Consider the following 24042-nt stretch of genomic DNA (forward strand, 5'->3'; position numbering starts at 1 on the left):
GAGTCTGCACTGTGAGTGCCCTTATACAACCAAAAAAAAAAATTAGAAATACTAGTAGCAGTCTACGTGGACAGGTGAACCACCCAAACCCCCGCAGGCCAGGCAGCCTCCAAAGTAGTACTACTGCTAGATAGCAAAGCAAAAGCGAGCTACCGCCACCTGGGGCCCCCCACCACATCCACCGCCGGCGATGAAGCCCCTCGCGCACTCCCTCCACGCGGCCGTCGACCGCCGTTGGCTACTCCCTCTGGCCATCGGCTCCGCGCTCTCGCTCCTCCTCCTCGTCGCGCTCACCACCTTCCCCTCGCCCTTCCCCTCCACCTCCACGCCCTCCTCCTCCTCGTCGCTCTTCGTGGAGCACAAGCTCGCCCCCACCCCGCCGTCCCCCGCCGCCGGCTCACCGCCCCGCATCGCCTTCCTCATCTCCGGATCCGCGGGGGACGCCTCCGCGCTCCGCCGCGTCCTCCTCGCGCTCTACCACCCCAGGAACCGCTACATCTTGCACCTCGATGCCGAGGCGCCCGACTCCGACCGCACCAGCCTCGCCGCCGACCTCGCCTCCCACCCCGCCATCGCCGCCGCCGCCAACGTCCGCGTCGTCGACCGTGCTAACCTCGTCACGTACCGTGGACCCACCATGGTCGCCAACACGCTCCACGCCGCCGCCGCCTTCTTGTGGGGTCACGCCGGCGACGGCGGCTCACAATGGGATTGGTTCATCAACCTCTCCGCCTCCGATTACCCGCTCGTCACGCAGGATGGTAAGTGTGCGCCCCCTTTCTTCTACATTTCTAATCTACAAAAGTCCCGCCTTTGGGTTCTTCTTCACTTCCAAACTTGCCGGTGCAGATCTGATACATGTATTCTCCAAGCTGCCGCGTGATCTCAACTTCATCGACCACACCAGCGACATTGGATGGAAGGAGTACGTGCTTCCTTGCTTCCTTCACGGTTTTTCTTCACTCATCAATCACTGAAGGGTGGTGCTGATTCAGTGCAATTTCTACTCTACCTTGCTTGTTTCTGATGGCGTACAGGTTCCAGAGGGCGAAGCCGGTCATCATTGATCCAGGGCTCTACATGAAGAAGAAGGCCGACGTGTTCTGGATACCGCAGAGGCGGAGCGTCCCTACAGCATTCAAGCTATTCACTGGTATGTTTCCATCCGAACTGAATATCTGATCTAATAGTCCAAAGATTCACATGCTAGCTAGTCTTAAGGCAAATAATTGTGTACAATTCACCATAAATCTGTGCACATTACTATAGAACATAGCTTAATCTTGCAATTGATTTACTTGGCTACATTTTTCTATCTGCCCTTGTCACATTTGTAAGAATGTCTTCAGTTATTATTATTTTTTTAATAATGAATGTGATGTTGAAACCTTCAGACTACGTACTATTGGATCTTTGCCACATGTTAAACACAGCTTGACATTTCTAGTTGTGGTGACCGGTTCAAAATTTGAAGAGTGAATTGGTACAGGGATTGGGTTCTCACCAACTCAAATTAATTTTTAGTATGTTAATAAATTTCAGTCAGCAGGTTACCATAGGTCTTCTACAAAATATGCATACGGATGTGGTATTTTTCTAGCTTCTTCGTTTGTACAGTGTAATATATAGCTGCTTGAGATTCTCCTTGGTATAAAATTACCTTTTATCTATATAATCTTATTTTATTTTATCTGATTTCTGGAACAAACATTTGGGATTCTATTTGTTTGTTGCCTGTAGTAGACAACATTTGCATCGCAACACATTTATTTATATATAAAGATGACCTCCTGTTTTGGAAACCAACTAAGGCATTCCAAGCTAGATTACTCACCTAATGCTTATGTTAGCTATCATTAATTTGAAAGGTTATCCTTGTTTTATGTGTCAGTTACTAAGTTCAGAAACTGTGTCAATGAACTTTCCACAAAAATCAAGTTTTTCCTTAATATAATATGGTGCTCAGTTTTTATATCCATTATCCATGCTTAGGGACCCCCAAAAAAGAGCTTTCTGTTTCTGTCTAGGGAGGAAATTAATTGATTCCAGTTTCTTAAGCGGTTACTACTTACTACAGCTCAGACATAAATACTCTAGGTCCAGACAGCTTAAACAGATAACCAGGCATCTATGTCAGTTACTAAATTCAGAAGCTGTGCCAATGAACTTGCCATAAAATAAAAATATAGCTTTTCCTTAATGCGGCGCCCTTCACATCTACTATCCTTGCTTAGCCACCCCCACAAAAAACGGAACTTTCGGCTTCTGTCTAGGCAGGAAATTAATCGATTCCCATTTCTTAAACAGTTACCACAACTCAGATGAAAATGCTCTAGGTGCAGACAGCTTATAAACGGATAAAGCAGAGGATGTAAAAATGTGGAGCTGGCATCTGCAACGAGCATTCATCACTACCGAGGAGCAAATCTTAGCAACTATTGCTTTCTTCGATAACTACTGACAAGGAAATTATATGGACTTTATTCTTGCTTTTAAAATAAAACCAGCAGGGCTAGTAATATCTCTCAGAACTTTTATGGAATGAGGCTAGCTTTATTAGTTTGAACCTTAGTAGCGAATAAGTGTTGATTTTGAATCTCTGGATCTTTTAGATATAGAGGCACCTGATGACCCCATAACATTGCAGGTTCTGCTTGGATGGCACTGTCGAGGCCCTTTGTCGAATACTGCATATGGGGCTGGGATAACCTACCTCGCACAGTGCTCATGTACTATTCCAATTTCATCTCCTCGCCTGAAGGATACTTCCACACTGTGGTCTGCAACGCCGATGAATTCAAGAACACGACCGTGAACCATGACCTGCATTACATCTCATGGGACAACCCTCCAAAACAGCACCCGCACTACCTGACGGTTGAAGACTTGGACCGCATGGTTGCCAGTGACGCGCCATTTGCTCGGAAGTTCCACGAGGATGATCTGGTGCTGGACAAGATAGATGAGGAGATCCTGGGTCGTGGCGTGGACATGCCGACTCCTGGAGGCTGGTGTGCTGGAACGCGGGAGAACGGGAGCGACCCTTGCACGATGATTGGAAACACCAGCCTCCTCCAGCCTGGCCGTGGAGCTGTGCGACTGCAGCGGCTGATCACGTTGTTGCTGTCGGAGGAGAAGTTCCACCCAAGGCAGTGCAAGTAGGTGGATGCCTGACTCAGCTATATATGATATGATACACATGCATGAACTGCTGCTGCTGTTAGCGACACATACATAGGTCCGCTTTGACTTGTAGTTGGTCGCTGTTTTGCCAGGCAGCTAGGTGCCTGCCATTTAACCTGTGCTACATTGCTGTTGTACTACCACACTAGTGTCTGTAGAGCCCTGTTGTATCCACATTACATGTGAGACTCCATATGTACTTTGTCGTCCAAGGTCTAAACCTGGACACCCTGTGATCTATATATTTTAGCTTAGTTTTAGCTGCCCATGTTGTGAAGGATAGGGAAGCTTGATATGAAAATCCACTTATTTGTTCAGTGTTCTGGTAGCAACTGGTAGCCTGAAGTATCAGATCGAGTGTCAGGTTTGAACTCTGAATGACAATTGGTTGGAGAATGGTCCTTGTATGTGCAGGCATCAGAATATCTGATGATGAACATTTGGAATTGAAGCTTGCCATGGACGAATTGAACCTTGCCCTCGCTTGACTTGACAGTTCGCTGCTTATCTAGTTACTACTCCCTCTCTGTTATATATTGTAACCTCTGTTCTAAATTGTAAGTCAGTTCCAGCTTTTTCAAACTTTTTCTTGCAATTTGGAACGGAAAGGGTACTAGTCTACAAGACTACAACAACATCAGTACAGGGCTCTCAGATCAGTACAGTGCCGAATGGTCTTGATTTTTATTTAATGCGTGTTTCTTCATTACAAAACAAAGGAAAAATATGCACGTTCCAGTGACTTGCTGAGAAAATACTGCATGTTGATCTCTCGCTGAGAAAACGAGGTATTGATTTGTTTCCTTCTCTTTGACTAATATATTTGCTTTCTTGGTGTTGTCAAAATTGTTAACTACTTTCTCAAATCAGAAATATAAGTCCATTAGAGCAACTCCAACAGATATGCTATCCATGTTATCTAGACTATTTTTACATTTTCAAAGCAAAAATTAAAGTCCAACAGGTGTGCTATCTAATTTGCTAAAATAGCAAGTTTGCTATTTCTAAACTTTCGCTTGTCATATATAGCATGTTGTCCTCACTAGCTATCTTATACAAAGGTTGTTGTGAAACTCTATGCTTTGAGTGAGTTTTTTTATTTTACACAATAGCTAAATTTTATAGTTTAGAATATAATTTTATCTAGCCTCTTAGAGATGCTCTTAGGGCATTGACACAGTTTCCATTATGGCACATGGACAAAAAATATGTATAAAATATTATCTTGAATAACAAAAATTATATATCATGAGAATGACAAATCTAGTAATACTAATTTTATGTTGATGCTTATAATTTTCTAGTAAGACATACGTAGTTTAACAAAATATGCATACATGCTATTTGATCGTGTATCAATTATATGGATAACTTAGGGCAGGATGATGTTTAAAAAAGCATATATGGATAGTGTTTATTTAAAAGATATACATGCATATGGATGGGATTGTATTTTAGGAAGGAGTAGGAGAAAAATTCCTTCGTTGCCGGCCGCCTCAACAAGGCAAGTCGTCCAAGGTGGAGTAATCAACGCGGGGGAAGGAATTGGGATTGCGACTTCTTCGTCCAAAAAAAAGGCAACTGCTAGCTAGTCAATGAACGGACGGTTCTGATCTTTTATATCTGCTTTAATACTCGTGCAGAAGTCCAACAGTCAACAGATCGCAGGGCAGGAACTTCGTTCCCATCTATCTAGAACCCTTTGACAATTAAGTTGTTGGAGTTCTTCCAACGCGGCGTCTCCTTTGGACCGAGACACACATAGCTATAGCTTTCCTTGCGTGGATGGATTCATCATTAATTAAACTAATTTAATTGGTAATTGCACATCGTAAAGACCACCACCACCATTGTCTTGGCCACTAAGCTCAAGACATCGGTCGTCGTCACAACAGCTTCGTCTCTGTTTCTTCCTTCTCATCAGGTCAGCCTGTCAGGGGCGTACCTGCGCTGATCCATCGGAGAAGAAGACGATCGATCGACGACAGCTGTGATCGATGGCGCAGCCACCGGAGAGAGCTGCTGCCGGCGCCGGGGCGCTCATCTACGCCATGGTGGCGCGGGGCACGGTGGCGGTGGCGGAGCACACGTCCTACACGGGCAACTTCCGGGACATCGCCGCGCAGTGCTTGCTCAAGCTGCCGGCGGGGAACAACCGATTCACCTACACCTGCGACGGCCACACCTTCAACTTCCTCGTCAGCGACGGATACGGTACGTGGCTATAACCTAGCTCCATCAACCACACCACCAAACAGATGAATCCGTGCATCTGTGTCATTGCAAAGCATAAATCTTAAATTTCAGCCTCATATCTTGGGCACGATAAAGGTTTCATCATGTTTTCGTTTGATGCTACTTTGAATTTTCACCATGTTACTTTATCCTTCCTACTAGTAAACTCCTAATTAATCTTGCCTTGCTTGTGTTCCTTATGCTTCTCTGAACCTGATATCTAATGAAAATCGACTGCTAACATGTGTTTAGGATATCATCTGTCTTAGCTCTACTTGTTGTTTATCGTTTGGGCGGTGCTTGTGCAACAACTCTACTGGTTTAACATATAATTAACAGATATATAATAAATCACTTGTTCCTGTTGGATTCAGCCAGAGTTTCTAGCAGAGCACTCAGAAGAGCATTTTGAATTGGCCTGTTAGTTAGACTTAGTGATCATGATGAGTTAGATTTTCTGAACAATACAACTCTTCCCATCTTATCAATAATTTATTTCCAACATTTCGATTGAAGCTTGAGTCCAAAACATATTATTGCTTACTAAGATAGGACGCTGATGCTCCGTTTATTGCACAGCTTTAAATCTTTTCTGTCAGTAATGTAATTATTCCTTCCCTCCCTTCATGCTAAGTTGTCGCCCGAGTTACAGAATTCACGTTCTGTTATATATATATATATAGTGCAGTACTACCTTGCTATATGTAACACAAAAGAACTATCTTTCGTGGAGACCTGAAACAAAGCAGAGCTGTATGAATGCATAGTCTTCAGTGCAAAACTTCTTACCACCATTTAGGCCTTGTTTAGTTCACCCCAAAACCAAAAAGTTTTCAAGATTCACTATCAGATCGAATCTTGCGGCACATACATGAAACATTAAATATAGACGAAAAAAAACTAATTACACTGTTTGGCTGTAAATCGCGAAACGAATCTTTTGACCCTAGTTAGTTTATGATTGGACAATATTTGCCAAAAACAAACGAAAATGCTACAGTAGCGAAATCTAAAAAATTTTCACATCTAAACAAGGCCTTAGCATAGGAAGCTGGAATGCCTCTTTTTGGGATAATAAAGGAAGATGCACAGAAACATTATTTATGTTTGCTCAACTCCGCCGGGGTTAATAACTGAAATCAAATTGCAGCATTTTGCGTTGTTGCAACCGAGTCAGCCGGGCGGCAGATTCCTATGGCCTTCCTGGAGATGATCAAGGAGGACTTCAACAAGAGATATGCAGGGGGCAAAGCAGCAACAGCTACAGCCAACAGTCTCACCCGAGATTTCGGGTAATAATAATTCTCATTCTTCGTCTGCAAGAACAAAGAATTGTTTCAGACTTTCAGATGCTTTTTTTTTTCCAATACTGTATCCTACCTCCCTTTTTTTTATTCCTCATCACTGTGGGCATGCTTGGGGACTGGCAATACAGGCCAAGGCTTAGAGACCAGATGCAGTACTGTACGGATCACCCAGAGGAGGTGAGTAAGCTGTCCAAAGTGAAGGCTCAGATGGATCAAGTGAAAAGCATCATGATGGAAAATATTGACAAGGTAATAACCAGCGTATATCAGTATATGCTTTCCCAGGCATGCATGACCTGATGATGGATTCCTGCATCTACTTGCCTTGACTGAAACCTTCAATAATTCTGCTTCCATTCTTGAGTTATCTTTGGGCTTGGCTAATTTAGTTTGAAATACTACTTCTGAATGAGGAACTAATTTGATGGAAATATTTTAGGTCATTGATCGCGGACAACAGGTCGATGAGCTTGTCACAAGGACAGAGCAGCTCCACGATGGGGTCTGTATTTGTTGCAAGTTTCTGTTTATATTTCCATTAGTATCTCTTGAGTAACTTTGCGGTGTCAGAAGAGAAGGGAAGAACTGAAAAAGAACATTGGCTTCTCTGTTTGTTTGTTTCAGGCTGCTGATTTCAGGCGGGGTGGCGAGCGGTTGCGGCGCAAGATGTGGTATCAGAACATGAAGATGAAGCTCATCGTCCTTGGCATCATCGTCGCGTTGATCGTCATCATAATCCTCTCAATTTGCCATGGCGGATGCGGCAAGTGATTTAGGTGGTGGCTCTGGTCTTTTGCTCGCTGTCGATCCATTCGATTGGTTCACATATCTCCAGCCTCTCTGTTTTTTTAGTTTTATTAGTTGGTATAAGTTTTTTTTTTGACTGAACGGTCCAAGTTTTTTTTATAATTATTATTTTGGAGTTGGGTGGTCGTTGACTCGTTGTACTATTGTGTTAACCACGTTAGTTATACATACCACAGTGGCACAGTTGACAGTTGAAGAAGCAAGTTATTAGAGATTATTACGCATGGCATGCATGGATGGGGAATCATACTAATTCCTCCCGTCACACTTGTAGTTCAGGACAAGATTTGATCAAACCATATAAAAAATATAAACGCCAACACTTGTAGTTTTGGATGGGTGAATTGGTTCTGAATTCTCTCCAAAATCTTTAGAAACCCTGCCAAGTGGATGATAATAGGACTGGATGTAGCTATAAACATTTCGTCCTGATTCTGATTCTTTTTTCTTGCTCCCCTCAAATCTAGACAATTTTTCTCGACAAATGATGTATTTGTATACTTAAAAAAAAAGAGAATCATACTAAAACTACTAAGTGGACGGTCTAGGCCCAAGCCGAGCCCAAAAATACTTACCCAACATAGCCTATGTGGGATGATCATGTACCCAAAAAAACTCATGTCCGATAATAACTTTTTTTGAGCAAAATGTCTGATAATAACTACTTGTTGGATACGTCTACGGTTCCCTGCTCGATGGAGATAGATGCACGTACGTACAAATGTTTCGCTGCATTAACATTAAGTATTCTCTTTAGGCGCGCGGCGTCCCTGGATGTTGGAGGTGAGAAAAGTTAACTTGGTTGGAAAGCCCAGATCCATTCTAGTGAACGTTCATTAGAAACTAATCCAGCGAACGATCTCGGCGTCTTCCACTCCGCTAACTCTCAACGTCTTCCACTCCGCTGACGTCCCACTGACGTCATCTCAAAATTGCAAATCATTTATTTTAAATTGCTATAACTTCCAAACGGTTTATCCAATTTTCATTCTGTTTGCACCAATGTATTCTTCATGACGAGATGAACAAAACTAGATCTCACTTACATATATTTTGAAGATTTTTTTTACGTAGAAATTTATATGTGTTAAATTATAATAACATATAACTTTACAACTTATGCACATAAATCGTATTGTTTAACTTATATACACAAGTTACATGGAATAACTTGTGTACACAAGTTAGATTTCATGACTTTTTATGTTTGTAAGTTTTGATATAAGTTATAAGTTAATTCGTTCCTTTGTATGTTAATAACTTTTGTGTTTGCAAGTTTTGTCAAAAGGTATAACTTAGTTCATTCATTTGTGTTTAATAAATTTTTATAAATAAAATGTGTTTCATAACTCTTGGGTTTTTAAGGTTTCGTATAAGTTATAAGTTATACATTATAAGTTATATATTCTAAGTTATACTTTCTAAGTTATATCTGATTATTTGGTACACATAAGCTATTACATGTAAATGGTGTGTTCTAACTTATATGTTCTAAATTATATATCCTAAGTTAGTATATATAAGTTATTTGTAGAACAAAATTCTTCGAAACATATGTAAGTGGGGTCTAGTTTTATTCGTCTCATCGTGTAGAACACACTAGTGCCATCAAAATTAAAAAATAGACACACCGTTTTTAAGTTATAGCATTTTAAAAAATGGCTTTTGTAGGTTATATCAATGCTGACATCATAGCCAGAGAAGAAGAACGAAGCGAGAGAAGTAATGCGGTTACGTCAGTGCTGTCGGAAATTGACCGTTACTTTTGTTTTCACTGAACGTTCGTAAAATAGTGGCGTCGGTTAGAAAGTCACCACATGTTGAAGTTGCTTGTCGTAAAATGAGCTATCTTAGATTAAATATCAGGGTTTTTATCGGCTCTAATCTGGAGCCTGGATCCACCCCTGGACATATATTATTTATTTATATATATATACTAAATTTTGTATCGAGAAAAATAGGGGCCGGCCGGGTGGACCGGGGTGAGGATCGGAGCTAGTTACATACGCCAGAACCAATGACAGGGAAGAACCGAAGAAGCAACAGTGATTCAGCGGCGGTGCAGTGCAGACGAGTGCAGCAAGCAAAGCAATAAGCTGCGACTGCGAGAAACAAAATAGATACTCAAAATCATCTTTCCCCGTTCGCTTGAGCTTAGTCCTTCGCTCATAATAACAAATCAGCAAACAGAGCTATAACTTAATTATCAGCTAATAAGTAAACAGGATTTATTTAGGAACAAACATGATGATACACAAACTTAACCACGTACTACAATGCAGGATATGATATGTAGCAGTACAGGTACGTTGAAGTAGAAATTAAAAGGAAGGATACATGCATGCATGGAGACGAGTGACAACAGCAAGGAAGCTTGCATGCACGCTAGCTAGCTAGTAGTACGTGCTAGAGAGGTTCACGGGTGAAGGCAACCACCTCCACCGCCAAGGCCGCTGCCACCGTCACCGCCCAGACCAGATCCTGACGATCCACCGCCACCCAGACCTCCAAGGCCTGATCCACCACCAAGCAGAGGAAGCGGTCCAAACCCACCACCACCGAGTCCTCCTCCTCCTCCACCACCAGCGATGCCTCCCGCAACGCCGCCGAGGCCAGCGAACCCTGCAACGCCACCGACGTAGCCAGGCAGGAAGGTCTTCTGGTCTGCTGCTCCGGCAAGTCCCTCATGGTTGTTGTTGTTGTTACCAGCAGTGCCGCCGCTGCTGGCTGCTAACATCGTCGTCGTCGTCGTCGTTGGCATGGCTCTGCTGGCCTCGGTGGGCGTTAACAGCGTCGTCAGGCCCAGGATGACGACGAAGCAGCACGCCATTGCTGCGGCGGTGGTGTTGCGCCACCACCTGCGGCTAGCCATATCGACTGATCGATATCGGGGCTTATTAGGTGCTGTGTGCGTGCGTGTGTCTGCTAGGTGTCTATGGAGGTGAGGTCGTTATATATATAGGTCGATCCCTCCAGCTCCAGGTCCGATCGAGCAAGTTTAAGGGTCGGCATGCATGCAGATGCACCTAGAGTCGTCGGCATCAGAGCCAGGCGGCGACGACAGCTGCGCGCAGCTACAGTGATGTTGATGCATGCATGGGTCGTCGCAAGAAAAAAAATAAATAAATAAAGCGGTGATCCAAGATCCAACCAAGTAAAAGTGCAGGTGAGTGAGGGAAGTAAATGCATGCATGCGCCGGGGGCCGGCCACGCATGCACTTGGATTGGATCCATCCACGTACAGTTTCATGCATCACTCCACTACAGTGCTCTCTGCAAATCTGCTAGCTGCTATGAACGGTGGGATTGGAGAAGATCGATCGAATAAAAATGGTCAAGTCACGCATGCATGGACATGTAAAGGCCGGCCGTGCGCGGTTGGTCGAGCAAGTGATCGATCGACCAACCAGCCAACCATGCGTGAATTGCTTCACGCATCTACTGTGACGTGACGCCTATCGATCGGCCTCTGCTGCAGTCTGCACCACCGACCCTCTCGGATCGGATCGGATCGGATCGATGCAAGTTAATGCATGGCGGACCGGACCAAGAGCTAGCTGATTCTTTGTCATATCGAATCTTTAAACGCATACATGAAGTCTTAAATATAGACGAAAGAAAAACTAATTGCACAGCTTGGTCAGAATTAACGAGACGAATCTTTTGAGTCTAGTTAGTCTATGATTGGAGAATATTTGTTAAATACAAACGAAAGTGCTACAGTATTGATTTTCCAAAATTTTTTGCAGGTAAACAAGCCCTGTTAGCCTGTTGCCTGGCTTTTGAATGGAATGCAAAAAAAAAAAGCCACAGACAGATGACTTGTCACTCATGCATGCAAACTAGCACCGATCGAGTTCGGTGGAGCATCAAGGTATGGGTTTTTATTTTTGGGGTGCCCCTGCCCTGCCCAGCTGCCCTGCTCGGCCGGCCGGCCCCTTGCGTCAATAATCTTATCGCTCCACCAGCAAATTGAAATTCAATTCACCCTCACACAACTTCCTGCGCGCAAATTTATGCCAACATGCATCTTTTCAGGATTCAACCAACTCACATAAAAACAATACATATTTGTACGTCTAGATTCCTTTTTTACAAAGCAAACTTTTCAAATTCTGACGACTATCGGTATCTCATATTTTATACTGCATGCAGATATCTACGACACAACTACATTATATTAAAAAAACCCCATTTTGCAATATAGTAGCAAAATATTGTTTTTAATCAACATGTTCAATTTTTAAAATATTGTCAGTCAAAGTAAAAAGAAGAAGAAGATGATGATTTATTAAATTTTGGAGGACTTATATATACTATTTTATTACAGCAGTGTTAAATGGCTACCCCTTTATTAGGCAAGGCAGGATTCCATAATCAAATAAGGCCTTGTTTAGATGCGAAAAGATTTTGAATTTCGCTACTGTAACACTTTCGTTTATTTGTGACAAATATTATCCAATCATAGACTAACTAAGACTAGTATAATGCCCGTGCTAACGCTACGGTGATTGTCTATGCATAACACAAGCAAAAGACTATATGTTTTGATATTAAAGAATAAAATGACATATACAAGAGTTAAAAAAATGGCAGGGAGTTTCCATTTGAACACTAATTTGACTTTATTTGAAAATGCAGCACAACACCCATTTTGACAGTATTAACTGAAACTACAGACAACCTTTAACTTGTCAGATATACAGGGCTTTGGTGGCTCCTGCCTTGGAGTTTATCTGGGGAGTCACCATCAGCTGTTGTCATCAAATCAACCGATTTCCACCCATCAACATTATCAAGAACAGTCAAAATTATCAAGAACAGGATCAAATCAAACTGAAGTCTCTTTGGAAAGATGCCTGCATAAATAAATTTCCATAATTAGGGTAGTCCTTGGTTATTTTGGTTTAATCCATGATATGATGATTATTTGCTAGTAACTATTTTTTCCAACTCAAGTGTAATTTGTTAGGTTGATTTTTACATGGCATATTTTACTGAAGTTATCTTCTAAAAAAGAACTGAAACACAGAATTCTCCCATCACATTTGAGTTATGACATGACACCATAGATTGTCATTACGCTCTTCAATGCTCCAAATGCTGTCATAACCAACCTTCAATTCCATCAGACCATGAACGGTTAATATACAACTTAAATGGTGGGTTGTGCAATTCAATTAGAATACCACAAAATCTGCACTTACACAGGCAAAAAATCCGCCATGCCATTTGGTTTAGATGAATTACCTTTGCGTATTGTTCTTTTACAGTTCCTACTTCATAGTCTACTTGAATATTACCAACGCATTTGTGTTCCTTAGACTTAAATACTGAAATTTTATTCCTAGTCTACTTAAATATTACCAGTGCATTTTTTTCCTTAGAAAAATTTAGACTTCGCTAATTGAAGGAGCCAGGAAACATATCATTTCAGTTCAGTCATACCTCACTCATTCATGTTCCCATGAACCAATTTCACCTTCAGAGCCCAACAAACAATATTTGAGGCTCTCTAGAAACAAGATGTCTCAGTTCCAGATTCACAGAAATAACTGAAGATTTCATTTTTTGTCAAACAAAAATTATTGTAAATGACAGTAGGAAGAGAACTATTGTGGCAGGAACATACTCTCTCTCCTTCAGTGGACATTGTCAAAGTTAACACTGAACAGTATATCAGCCATGTACTTCTGCAAGAAAATAAGATGGTAGCATCAGAACTGCACCAAACACCTTGTATCTCAGTAGGAGAGGATCCTTCTGCACTTAGCATGTACTGGAAACCAATACTGGGTTTCAACCTGAAGAGTGTCAGCAGTGTTAAAGTGAACTGACAATTCAAATAGAGCTAAACAGAAGGAGCTGGTAAAGCAAATGTAAACACAAAACGGCGGTGAAAAGCCTAAAAATTTTAATCATGATGCTAGAAAATGAATTACAGGAGTCTTTAAGCACAACATGGAGTGGATGTAAAATAGCTAGGAACCTACATCAATCATGTGCGTATATGCAGAGAGCTATCCATTTAATCAATTTTGTCTCTATAATTTTTCAGTCTCTTATAACCCAAACTGAGAACAAATTCTTTATTGCATATACATGTTTGAACTTGTAAGCAATTGTAAGCTGCATAGTAAAATTTTTGAAAAATTAGAGTGAGTGAAACGGAAGGTAGAGATACTTGCAGATAGCCCTGGACCTCATCTTTAACTTTGTTGCCACCATTTATCTAATTTTCAATCTGTACAATTCTTCATTCGCTTACAGCCTGAACTGAGAATAAAGTATTTTATTGCATATCTATAAGAATAGTCCGTACAATTAACAACTCTTACCAACGTATAGTTTAGTTCCTAGAGTGCATGCAAATTCTGATACCTAGATATCTCCATATTTCTGATTGAGCAATTAGCAAAGTAAACATCAAAACATATAACCAATGTGCAAAAGCATTTTGCCTCAGATAATCATCAATCATCAGCCAAACGCCTCTGATTTCCGAGATTCTAAAAAATAACCAAATAGTATGGTGAGATTAGATCATTTTTTGCCACCCAACACCAGCATCCCCAAATAGCCCTAGATTCAACCAACCAGGAACCCGTGTCTCCGACAAATTTGTACATTTAGGATTCCACGCTTCTAACTGAAACCCTAAATTGCTTCTGTCTGCATGATACACACACCAGGTACTGCAGCTCCCGGAACGAAGAGTCGATTCAGCGCGGAAGACTGCAGGCAATTTTCGAGAAAAAAGTAATGGGGAAATCGGGAGGCACCGACCTCTGCGAGACGAGATAGCGGAGATTCCCGTGCTTGACATTCTTCTCGGCCTCCCTGGTGAGCGCGTCAACGACCTCCCGCTCCTCCGCCGCCGTGCAAGGGAGGCAGCTCGACGCCTGGAGGAACCCCTCCGCGCTCGGGATCGTCATCCTGCCGCCGATCCGATCCAACACCCCCGTCCGATCAAATCCAAGCAGCACGGGCGAGACGCCGGATCGGGACCTAGGGTTCGGTCCGGCTTGGCAAGATGCGGCACCAGTCCGAGGCGGTTATCCACGTCCGGGATCGGCACCAGCTCGACGCGGACCGAGGGCGGAGTTGAGTTGACGGAGTTGACGCGAGGCCGAGGGCGGATAGTAGGGCGGAGAGTAGATGTAAGGTCGTGAACATACTTTTAATCTGGACCGTCTAATCTGTAGGACATCTGCCGTGGGTCGTTGATCTTGCAGGTGGGATTTGCCTGGAGAAGATTTCAATTATAGTAGAGATTAAAAGATTTGTCTCGCGATTTATAGTTAAACTGTGCAATTAGTTTTTATTTTCATCTATTTTTAATGCTTCATACATATGCCGAAAGATTTGATGTGACATGAAATCTTGAATTTTTTTTTTAGTTTTTAAGGTGAACTAAACAAGGCCTAAAGAATATGCATGGACCATCGACTTTAATGATCACCGACCTATGGCTTACATTTTACTGAAACTACGAGTATACTCCGCGCCGTTGCCACGGGATTTTTTTTAAAAAAAATAAATGTGTTATATATATGCATGGATCATCGACTTTATAAATGTGTATGTAAATGACTTGTATGTTAATAGATTAATGATTTAAATTACTTCACATGATAGAGATGATATGAATATTTTTATAATTAATAAGGGATAATATAGACTTAGTGGGAAACGATGTAGACAACTTGCATGAAAAAGATATAACATTTAGTGGGATGACTTAGTGGAAAATAATGTGGACACCTTGCGTGAAAAGAGAAATTATTTAGTAGGGTTTATCTTTATAACAGTATATGATGTCCATTTCAAATATGATTAGTATTTATTTATTTTCTCAAATATGCAGAACTTATTCCAAAAAAACCGCTTACGCTCACTGTGCTAGTAAGTCTCTCTAGATTGGAAAATTAGGATTGGATCTGTTTGGTCCTCAAGCTCAGACAAGGTGCACTTAAAAATCGGGTGAAAAATCCGAGGGACCTAAGCCCACCTGCGTATGCCAAATTTTCTAGGTTCCAACTGCCCTTTTTGGGCTTTAAGGTCCAAATGGAGAATGCAGAAGACTGAGCCCATCTAACGCACTACTGTTGTTTCTCAAAAAAAAAAAAAAAAAAGCACTACTCTTGTAAAGCTTTTCCCCTGGCTAGATATGGCTTAAATTGGGCTTCCTATAAACATGTCTATAGGACAAATAAAGGACATCAACAAAAACATGGATCGGTGCGGTGAGGCAAGGTACTTTTAAATGACATTTTCATAGCAATGGTACGTACTCATCAAACACACAAATGGATGGTGTGGAGGCCGGGTGTGAGAGCACACACTAATAATTCGTTGAAAACAAATAGTAGTGGTTGGGTTTGTGAAATTCATTCATATATATACCACCAGTTGTTGCAAAGAGCGAGGAAGAGAATAATGTGATTGGCATTTCTCTTTTTGTGCTAATAAATAATTGAACAAAGAATAGATTGACCACATGCATCATGCATGTGACGAGGTCGTCTGAAATGGGCTTTGGATTAGAAGAAAGGTCAAGTCCAAGAGGCGGCCACAGGTGTGCCCCTGAGGAGGTGGACTTGAAGGACGTCGTCGGAGCCTGAAGCTGGAGCAGGGAGTGGCACGAAGATGCAGGCGTCGGAGACGGCGAGCCTGTTGTCCTGCGCAAACTCCGTCCAGCCTGCGCAAATCATGGCGTTCTTGGCCGACATCTTCACGCTCACCTGCCACCGCTTCTCCTCTTTCCTGCTGCCACTGACACCGTCACCGGCGGCGCAGAGCACGACGTCGCGCGACGACGTCCAGCCGACGCGGTCGCAGAAGCTCTTGCTCAGGGCCTGCCCACCCAGATATATTATTAAATGGATCATCAACAATCCAGACAGTACATTAATTAGTAGTTACCAGGATTCGCAGCTGGTAGGGCCTCTCGATGCGGCAGCAGAGCGTCTCGTCGTCATCGCCGCCGGAGACGACGGTGGTGCCCGTGCCCGTGCTGGGCGACCGCCGCCTCCTCTTGACGCCGCTGGTGCACGGCGCCGGCGCTGCCTCTGGCCGCCGTCGGCTGTTGCCGGACTCCTTGTCGGCCGCAGCCTCTGTCCCTCTCGTCGTCATGTGCTCATCAACGACTTTGTTAATAGGTCCGCCTCCATCTTCACAACAACAGCCGGAGGCGTCGAACCGGTCGACGGTGAAGTCGAAGCCGCCGCGGTGCTCGAAGACCAGCAGCTGCCCGGCGGAGACGGCGTTGGCTGAGACGAAGCCGCGCCAGCCGCCGCCCGTGAAACATACCCGGTGGGCGGCGTCTCGGCGGAGTTCCACGTCCCACGACCTCCCCGTGTGGTCCCGCAGCTTGGCGGCGGCGCGCCATGAACGCAACACGCCGAGGCTCGCCGCGAACTTGGGCGGCAGGGACTGCGCGCGCGCGCGGCGCCATGGATGAACGCAGACGCATGCAGCAGATTAGATCCATGCATGAATCGACATGTGTAATTGATTGATTAAACGTGTAGCACGTACCAGGCTGATCTCAAAGGAGCCGGGCAGCAGGACCTTGAAGAACTTGTGCGGGCCGCCGCCGCCGCCGCCGTGCGACGCCATGGCCGCCAGACCCGGATAAGGAAGGAAAACTATGGATGGGATTGGGTCGTCGGAGGATCCGCCGGATGCCTGCCGCCTGCGCTGTAAACAGTTTGTTACACCGGCCTCCTCCTTAATCTCTGCTTTAATTGATTTTTGCTGCACATGCGTCGTTAGTCGCTTCCACATTTACGTGTACACTGTTTTCGTGAGTCACCAATGAAAATCCACCGCTAGTGATGCCTAGGAATTAGTTCATCTACCGTATAAACGCTTTTCTTCGATGATGTGACAATGTTTTTTAATAAGGGCACTCACAGTACAAGTAGTTTCTATAATCTAGGATATTGTGTCAGAAAACCAATCTTTCCAACGTAATGTTTTTGTTTAGAGTCTAAATAAAAATCTACCCATCATTCTCCCTTTTGGTACCAGATCCTCTGTGGTCAGAGGGAGACCGTACGTAGTCGCGCGAGCTCCATGCGAGCGAAGCGGCTCTGTCCGTGGCGGTGCACGAGCTCCGGCCGGCATCTGCGCGAGCGAGGCACTCACGCGAGGCCACGGTGTCTGTGTGAGCTGTCCACGGCTGCTCCTAGGCAGCCGCTGCACTCTATCCACCACCTGCAGCTCTCGTTCCTCACCCATCTCCCGCTCAACTGTCGTTCCTACCGTGATGGCCATGCTAGTGTTCATGCCAACCCCATCGTTGTCTACCTTGACAATGGCCAAGCTGCTTTTACCGACACCTGTCTCATCATCGCTACATTCGGCGGCGAGATCCCAAGCGAGGCTCCCTCTGCCACTGCTCTTTATGGCGACGCGCGAGGCTTCCGCCGATGGCTCACAGGAACGGATGGTAGCAGAGATGATGGCGAGGAAGAAGGCACACGGGATCTGAGAGGGCTCGATAGAAACTACCTGGACTTTCCCAATGCTTCTTCTGCATCGATGGAAGAGTAGACGTCGAGTCTAAGATAGACTCGGTTTCTTCTGTTTTCCTTCTCTTTTCTCAATCTCTTCTTCTTCTTCTTCTTTCTACTATAATAGAATACTTAAATTATACTTGGTCCACCCACCAAATCGTCCCCCACTGAGAGTCTCCAACCACAGTGTACCCAGGAATTTACTACACTATTAAAATCAATGGCTAAAAAAACACATCCACCAAATCTTGGCCATATATATATATATATGCATTGTCACTGCTATATTTGAGTCAGCTTAAGCAATCGGATGGAAGCTATTATAACCGATGAACAGTCAGATGGAAGGAACAATGATAAGAGTATATATAAGGAGTAGGTGGCTATCAAATTGGTATGAGATAATCTGATACTGTTTGCATATCATTTTTAGCCTGACATTCAGCATTAGATTGTGGCATGGCATAATTAAGAAAATGAATGGTCTTCTGCTTGTTTGCTTTCCAAAAAGATTGGCATGATTCCTGACATTGTATGTTGTTATGTAATATTTTTACATGACTAATAACAAGTAACAAGACATTCAAACCTTATCTTGAGTAGAAACTATACATGCTTCTCCAAGGGGGAAGCAATACCGATATAAGGACATAGGTCACTGTTTAGTATGCTTTCACCTATTTATATTTATTTTATATATATATATATATATATATATATATATATATTTCTTTTTCAAACTTCAGCTGGAACTGGAATTCCTCATTTGAAGTGGTTTGGAGTGGAGGGGAGTACAATGTAATGGTCATTGATGTTTTTGGTCCAAGACTCAAAGACTTGTTCAACTGCCGCAACATAAAGTTTCTCTCTTAAAATAGTACTTTTTTTGCGAGGCCTCTTAAAATAGTACTTTATTTAGTTATATTTTATACAGGTTTAAGAAAGGCGCTCTAACTTTTTGAGGTATTTGTTTTCTCTCCTATAGATTGTATAGTGGTACCCCCATCCTTGTGTACATCAACGCCAATTTGACAATCTCATTTTTTACTGCCTACTTATTTTGTTTCCCACGGCTGAGTCATTTATCTCGAAGGTCTATGTAGCTACTTGCAGCTTTCTTTTGAAAATGATGTATATTTTTGTTTGTTCGTCGAAATCTCCTTATTCAACACTATCCAACAGTCTACTGCTTGGCTCAAAGTACCTATGTTTTTATTTCTTATATAACTTATGGATCTAATCTATTTTGCCATGAATGGTAATCTATCTAACTACCTATTTCATTTTTAAGAAACATATTATCTTTTATTTTTGCCTTAGCGTTAGCACATGCATGTTTTTGCTTTAGCGCGGACCAGATTATCTCCCATGATTATACCTCTGGCTTGATTGATTCATATGACAGGGATGAGATGCTGCAATGTGTAGGAGTTTGTTCAGGCCGACCCTAGCAGATACAACTAAGCTCTTCGATCACCAAAGGATGAATATATGTTTATTAGGTTTGATCCAATTTAGATTAAATAAATATTATAATGTTGTAAGTTTGTATCGCTCCTTTTTTATATGATTCTTTAAATGTAATTTATTTTATACCATATTTGGTTGTTAATTTGCATCACCTAAAATGTCACCGTGGCGTTAGCACGGGCAATATACTAGTAAATATTGTGCCACATCAGCAAAATCTAATAAATAGAGGAGTAATAAATAGCTATAGAAACCACACTGAAGTCTGCATTGAGAGTGCTCTAAAGGATAAAAGAAGTGAAATAAAACTCTTGGCACGATTAAGGAGTATGAGTTAGTATGAAACTAAATGTCTATAAAAAGCCATTAAGGACTTGTTTAGTTCATCTTAAAAACCAAAAACTTTTCAAGATTTCTCGTCACATCGAATCTTACGGCACATTATAAAGAACTAAATGTACACGAAGATAAAAAATAATTACACAGTTTACTTGTAAATTGCGAGATGAATCTTTTAAGCCTAGTTACTCTATAATTGGACAATGTTTATCAAATAAAAACGAAAGCGCTACAGTCCCGAAAACCAAAAAAATTTCAGAACTAAACAAGGAATGAATCTCTCTATTAAAAATAAGTTTCTTTTTTATCTATGTTTATTTTATTTAAAATGATATAGTCTTCAAAACAAGACTATCAAACTGAAACTGACCTAATAATTCACCGTACTTGGATATACTACTATCCTGATTTCTTCATTTCATACTCGGCAGTCGGCACCATGAATGAGGGCCCATGTACACTCCTCTCTTGTTTGCTCAAACTAGCTTTTCTATTTTACAAAATCAGATAGTATTGAAACCTACTTTTTTCTATATAAAATTCTAAATAGCCTATACAACAAGAATTGCTAAAACTGCTGATATTTTTCGCAAATACTTTTGTTTATTGCGTTTTCATGTAACACATGCAAATTCTGTATCGAGAAAGTGTTGTTGTGTTGTTATCACTACTAGTACCGGGGCACGCGCATCCGCGCGCCTGTGCAAACTCGCGGGTATTTATTTCAGGGAACGCAACACTGATATATTACGGGCCAATCGCTGTTTGAATGGACTATTGTCTAATCATAGACAGAGAGAAGCCTTATCAATCTTTAAGAAAATAGCGTCATCCCAAGCTGCTGATATAGTTGTAGGTCTTCTGTTCTTCACACCCTGCATGAAGATAACACGGACCAAAAAAACATGAGTGAGAAAAAAATGTAATCAAGAAGGCAAAACAAAGTTGCAGGTTGGCAAAACAAAGTTGCAACACATCCACTAAATAATCAAGAAGGCAAATGAGCTTTATGTATGCTTCTTGATAGGAAACATGCTAAGGTTAATAATATGGAGCCTTTTGATAGGAAGATCATGATGGTAGATATATAAATACAGGGAAAAAAAATTTGGATTCCACAGACAGTTTTTATTGCAATTCAAAATTACAGTGCATTAAACATCTTTTCAAGAAATGATGGAAAACCAGTGCTAGTTAGTAACAACAATGAAACCCATTTGTTCAACTCAAATGGCGCCGACAAAATGTCAGGTATCCATCGATATCAAGATATATACTACGAAGCATCAATAATAGATCCTCTGCCATTAAAAATTTCCATGAATTAACATAAATTTTAAGAACAATTTATTTGTAGATTCTATTAGATATACAGAATAAAGAGAAGAGTGCTTCAGTCTCGAACTGTCCTCACCAGGCTCAAATTGTCAGCGGCCAAGAATATTGAACTATTCAATTCCTCTTAAATCTCAAATACAAATTTTCACCTAGCTTGTGAATATGGTAAAGCCACTAATTGATAGTATAATAGTTCCACATAATGTGCACATTTGTAACTGCTCTTGCACGACTAACATAAGCGAAGAAGCATTTCAAAGCTCTTTACTTGTCTATCCAGTGCAATCACTTTCTTATTCATCTCTTTTTGTGTGCACATAAGCACAATATGCCATTTAAAATAGTAAACATTGCAATGGTTAGATGGAGTGTAATGTTTAAGAAATTTCTAGGAAATATATATTATCCCTTTTGATGGGCTCAGAATTGCAGAAATGCATACGCTACCTATTTAAAAGGATTACATAGTATATACTACTTCCCCAAACAAAACCCATGTGTAACAGAATTTAATGGTTATGAAATTGAAACCTAGTAACAAATACTGGTAAGCACCACTGAATTACCTCGGGGATTTCCATGCCACCACAGAAATTCGATTTGACCAGATCTCTAAGTTTCCCAGCAGTCACAAGAGCCTTATATCCATCCAGAACTATCCAAAATAAACAATCATTTATGTTGTGACTCTTCTAGTATTTCAAAGGCATAGCAGCTCTTCATTTGAGAAGAGGCATGATGTTGTATTCTTCTGGTAAATCAAATTGGTGCCACTTGGAATAGAATGGTATCTGTTTTCAGCAAAACTAATAAGTTCTACAAAAGAGGTGTAAATCAAATCTGTGACACTTGGAATGGAATGGCAGCTGCTTTCAGTAATCAAATGTAGCGTGCATCATCTGATAAACTTTGCATCATGACTTACTCTTTCAACTGAATCGAAGGCTCAGCAGCAGCAATATCAGGGCTGTCAGTGATATCCTCTAGTGGCTTTTGAACCCCCTGAATAGCTTGATTATGTATTGGTAAATCACCCAGATCTATAATGGAAGGTGTAGAGATCAGAACAGAGACATCCAAAAGAATAGGTCCAAGAGAAGAAATCATAGGCCGGTGAACCAAACGTTGGGGCAGCAGTGATTAATTCAACCAACAAAGTAACAATCCAACAGAAAGTGCACACTCTTTCCAGGTAAAGAAGATTCTTTTCTGCAAGTTAGTAAGCAAAACCTGAGAGATGTGATAGATTAACACATGCTACAATGCAGCAGTAATCACATCGCATGTCCGTAGCATAGTGTTAGCTTTGTTACAGTAGATATTCGCCAAGTTAGCTATAACATATAGACGATATCACAATGTATAGATTAAATAATGGAGAGAGCTGCTGAAAAGCATCTAAATCTAAGGTCATTGCAGTAATTCGAGACAAATCATCTGGCCTGGAAAAAACGCATAATCCAAAAATAGCATTGGCAAATTAGTATTCGTTTAGGACTGTCTGTTTTTAGAGGATTGGGTAAATTGTTGTCGAGCAAAAACTATCTGCATACTAATTTTAGCAGGCTGATCTGCTCATCAGTGAACCAATCCACACTGCCACCAGCAGGAGATTAACATAGAACTGAAAGCAAAGAGGAGAGGAGAGAGAGGCAGCACCTGTGTCGGTACTGGCTGGATTTGAAGGTGGATCGAAGGCTAGTGGCCGGGACCAGGACACACCGAGGGGCACCCGCATCGGCAGCAATCGGCTGGGCCCGGTCATGCTGCTACGTGACAATGCCGGCGGTGACCCGGACACCGGCACCGGCCACCACGCATCCGCGAGGGAGACAGAATCTTGGGAAGGAGCCATGAGATGAGGGAAAAGGAGAAGAGAGCGACGTACTGACAGATGTAGCGACAGACGGAGCGGATACGGCGACGCAGCTGGCGCGGCAAGGAGCCGGGGGTCAACGGCGCCGGCAGCCAACGGTGGGGCTCTCCCACGTCGTGCCACGCCATGTCGCAACGCAGCCACCGCCGGGGCCGTCCGGACGTCTGCGCCGCTGGGCCGCCGCCCCCGGTGCACGCAGGGTGTGGAGGTGGCCGCTTTCGGGAGCAGGCGGTGCGCTGACACGTCAGAAGAGAGGGAGAGGAATTTTTTTTTTTTTTTTTTTGAGGGGAGAGGGAGAGGAATTGGAGGCGCGGGCAGGGGCTAGGGCGCAAGCGGCGGCGTTACGGTACGGAAGGAGTCGGGAAGGACGGGGAAGAGTTCGTATCATCCTTTCTTTTTGGCTGGAAGGATCGAGAAGCAGAATCAGAAGTGGAGCAAGAAAAGCAGAAGCTGTTTCTATCAGAATCTTGTGGGAACAACAACGGCCATCGGATTGGGCATCCAACGGCTGATAGATTTCAGGGCGACGTGGCGGGGGGTTCCGGCGGAGGAGCAGGCAGACTTTGTTGGTCTTATGTGTTGGACTACCTACAAGCAATGCATGTTATGAGTTCCTGACTTGTTTAGTTCATTCCAAGACCCAAAATTTTTTCAAGATTTCCCGTCATATCGAATCTTATGGCACATGCATGTAACATTAAATATAAATTAAAAAATAATTAATTGTATAGTTTACCTATAATTTACGAGATAAATCTTTTGAGCCTAATTATTTCATGATTGGACAATAATTATCAAATAAAACAAAAGTGCTACGGTACCCAAAAACTTTTTACATCTTCAACTAAACAAGGCTCAAGATGCGTAGAGAGAATGCTATGCTATCTTCGCCCCTTGGATCAACATCATGTGGTCCAGATTAGAGTTTGCACAGTTTACACGAGAGATGAGTTTGCCAACTATA

The 24042-nt window shown here is 42.4% G+C and overlaps 4 protein-coding genes and 1 long non-coding RNA gene across 8 annotated transcripts; 2 read left to right on the forward strand and 3 right to left on the reverse strand.

Moving 5' to 3' along the window:
* Positions 111 to 3759, forward strand: LOC8072881 (beta-glucuronosyltransferase GlcAT14A). Its single transcript, XM_002442578.2, has 4 exons — positions 111 to 761; positions 850 to 925; positions 1038 to 1153; positions 2648 to 3759. Exons 1-4 carry the CDS (start codon positions 191 to 193, stop codon positions 3160 to 3162), a joined length of 1278 nt encoding a protein of 425 aa, XP_002442623.1. The 5' UTR covers positions 111 to 190; the 3' UTR covers positions 3163 to 3759.
* Positions 4981 to 7749, forward strand: LOC8072882 (vesicle-associated membrane protein 721). The gene is made up of 5 exons (XM_021446416.1): positions 4981 to 5397; positions 6569 to 6710; positions 6854 to 6974; positions 7165 to 7227; positions 7350 to 7749. Exons 1-5 carry the CDS (start codon positions 5181 to 5183, stop codon positions 7494 to 7496), a joined length of 690 nt encoding a protein of 229 aa, XP_021302091.1. The 5' UTR covers positions 4981 to 5180; the 3' UTR covers positions 7497 to 7749.
* On the reverse strand, positions 9949 to 10404 carry LOC8072883 (acanthoscurrin-2). The gene has a single exon (XM_002443623.2). It carries the CDS (start codon positions 10402 to 10404, stop codon positions 9949 to 9951), a length of 456 nt encoding a protein of 151 aa, XP_002443668.2.
* On the reverse strand, positions 16088 to 17153 carry LOC8065263 (B3 domain-containing protein Os03g0212300). The gene is made up of 3 exons (XM_002443625.2): positions 17073 to 17153; positions 16458 to 16967; positions 16088 to 16390 (listed from the first exon to the last, which is right to left on the reverse strand). The coding sequence occupies exons 1-3, from the start codon at positions 17151 to 17153 to the stop codon at positions 16088 to 16090; spliced, it is 894 nt and encodes a 297-aa protein (XP_002443670.1).
* Positions 20252 to 23472, reverse strand: LOC110429596. Of its 4 annotated transcripts, none has more exons than XR_002446694.1 (4): positions 23091 to 23472; positions 22128 to 22242; positions 21769 to 21993; positions 20252 to 20739 (listed from the first exon to the last, which is right to left on the reverse strand). It is a non-coding gene; the product is annotated as an uncharacterized LOC110429596 (long non-coding RNA). The 4 variants fall into 4 exon arrangements; XR_002446693.1 differs by having other exon boundaries at positions 22128 to 22411; XR_002446691.1 differs by having other exon boundaries at positions 22862 to 23472.

The sequence above is a fragment of the Sorghum bicolor genome, chromosome 8 (genome assembly GCF_000003195.3).
Source record: "Sorghum bicolor cultivar BTx623 chromosome 8, Sorghum_bicolor_NCBIv3, whole genome shotgun sequence".
NCBI lineage: Eukaryota > Viridiplantae > Streptophyta > Magnoliopsida > Poales > Poaceae > Sorghum > Sorghum bicolor.

Bases quoted from the DNA above. Each gene is read 5' to 3' on its own strand.
- LOC8072881 (XM_002442578.2), top strand. From the start codon at position 191: ATGAAGCCCCTCGCGCACTCCCTCCACGCGGCCGTCGACCGCCGTTGG. The intron at 926-1,037 runs GTACGTGCTTCC...GATGGCGTACAG, and splicing joins AGCGACATTGGATGGAAGGA to GTTCCAGAGGGCGAAGCCGG. The intron at 1,154-2,647 runs GTATGTTTCCAT...ATAACATTGCAG, and splicing joins AGCATTCAAGCTATTCACTG to GTTCTGCTTGGATGGCACTG.
- LOC8072882 (XM_021446416.1), top strand. From the start codon at position 5,181: ATGGCGCAGCCACCGGAGAGAGCTGCTGCCGGCGCCGGGGCGCTCATC. The intron at 6,711-6,853 runs GTAATAATAATT...CTGGCAATACAG, and splicing joins AGTCTCACCCGAGATTTCGG to GCCAAGGCTTAGAGACCAGA. The intron at 7,228-7,349 runs GTCTGTATTTGT...TGTTTGTTTCAG, and splicing joins CAGAGCAGCTCCACGATGGG to GCTGCTGATTTCAGGCGGGG.
- LOC8072883 (XM_002443623.2), bottom strand. From the start codon at position 10,404: ATGGCTAGCCGCAGGTGGTGGCGCAACACCACCGCCGCAGCAATGGCG.
- LOC8065263 (XM_002443625.2), bottom strand. From the start codon at position 17,153: ATGGCGTCGCACGGCGGCGGCGGCGGCGGCCCGCACAAGTTCTTCAAG. The intron at 16,968-17,072 runs GTACGTGCTACA...GCGCGCGCGCAG, and splicing joins GCTCCTTTGAGATCAGCCTG to TCCCTGCCGCCCAAGTTCGC. The intron at 16,391-16,457 runs GTAACTACTAAT...CTGGGTGGGCAG, and splicing joins CCTACCAGCTGCGAATCCTG to GCCCTGAGCAAGAGCTTCTG.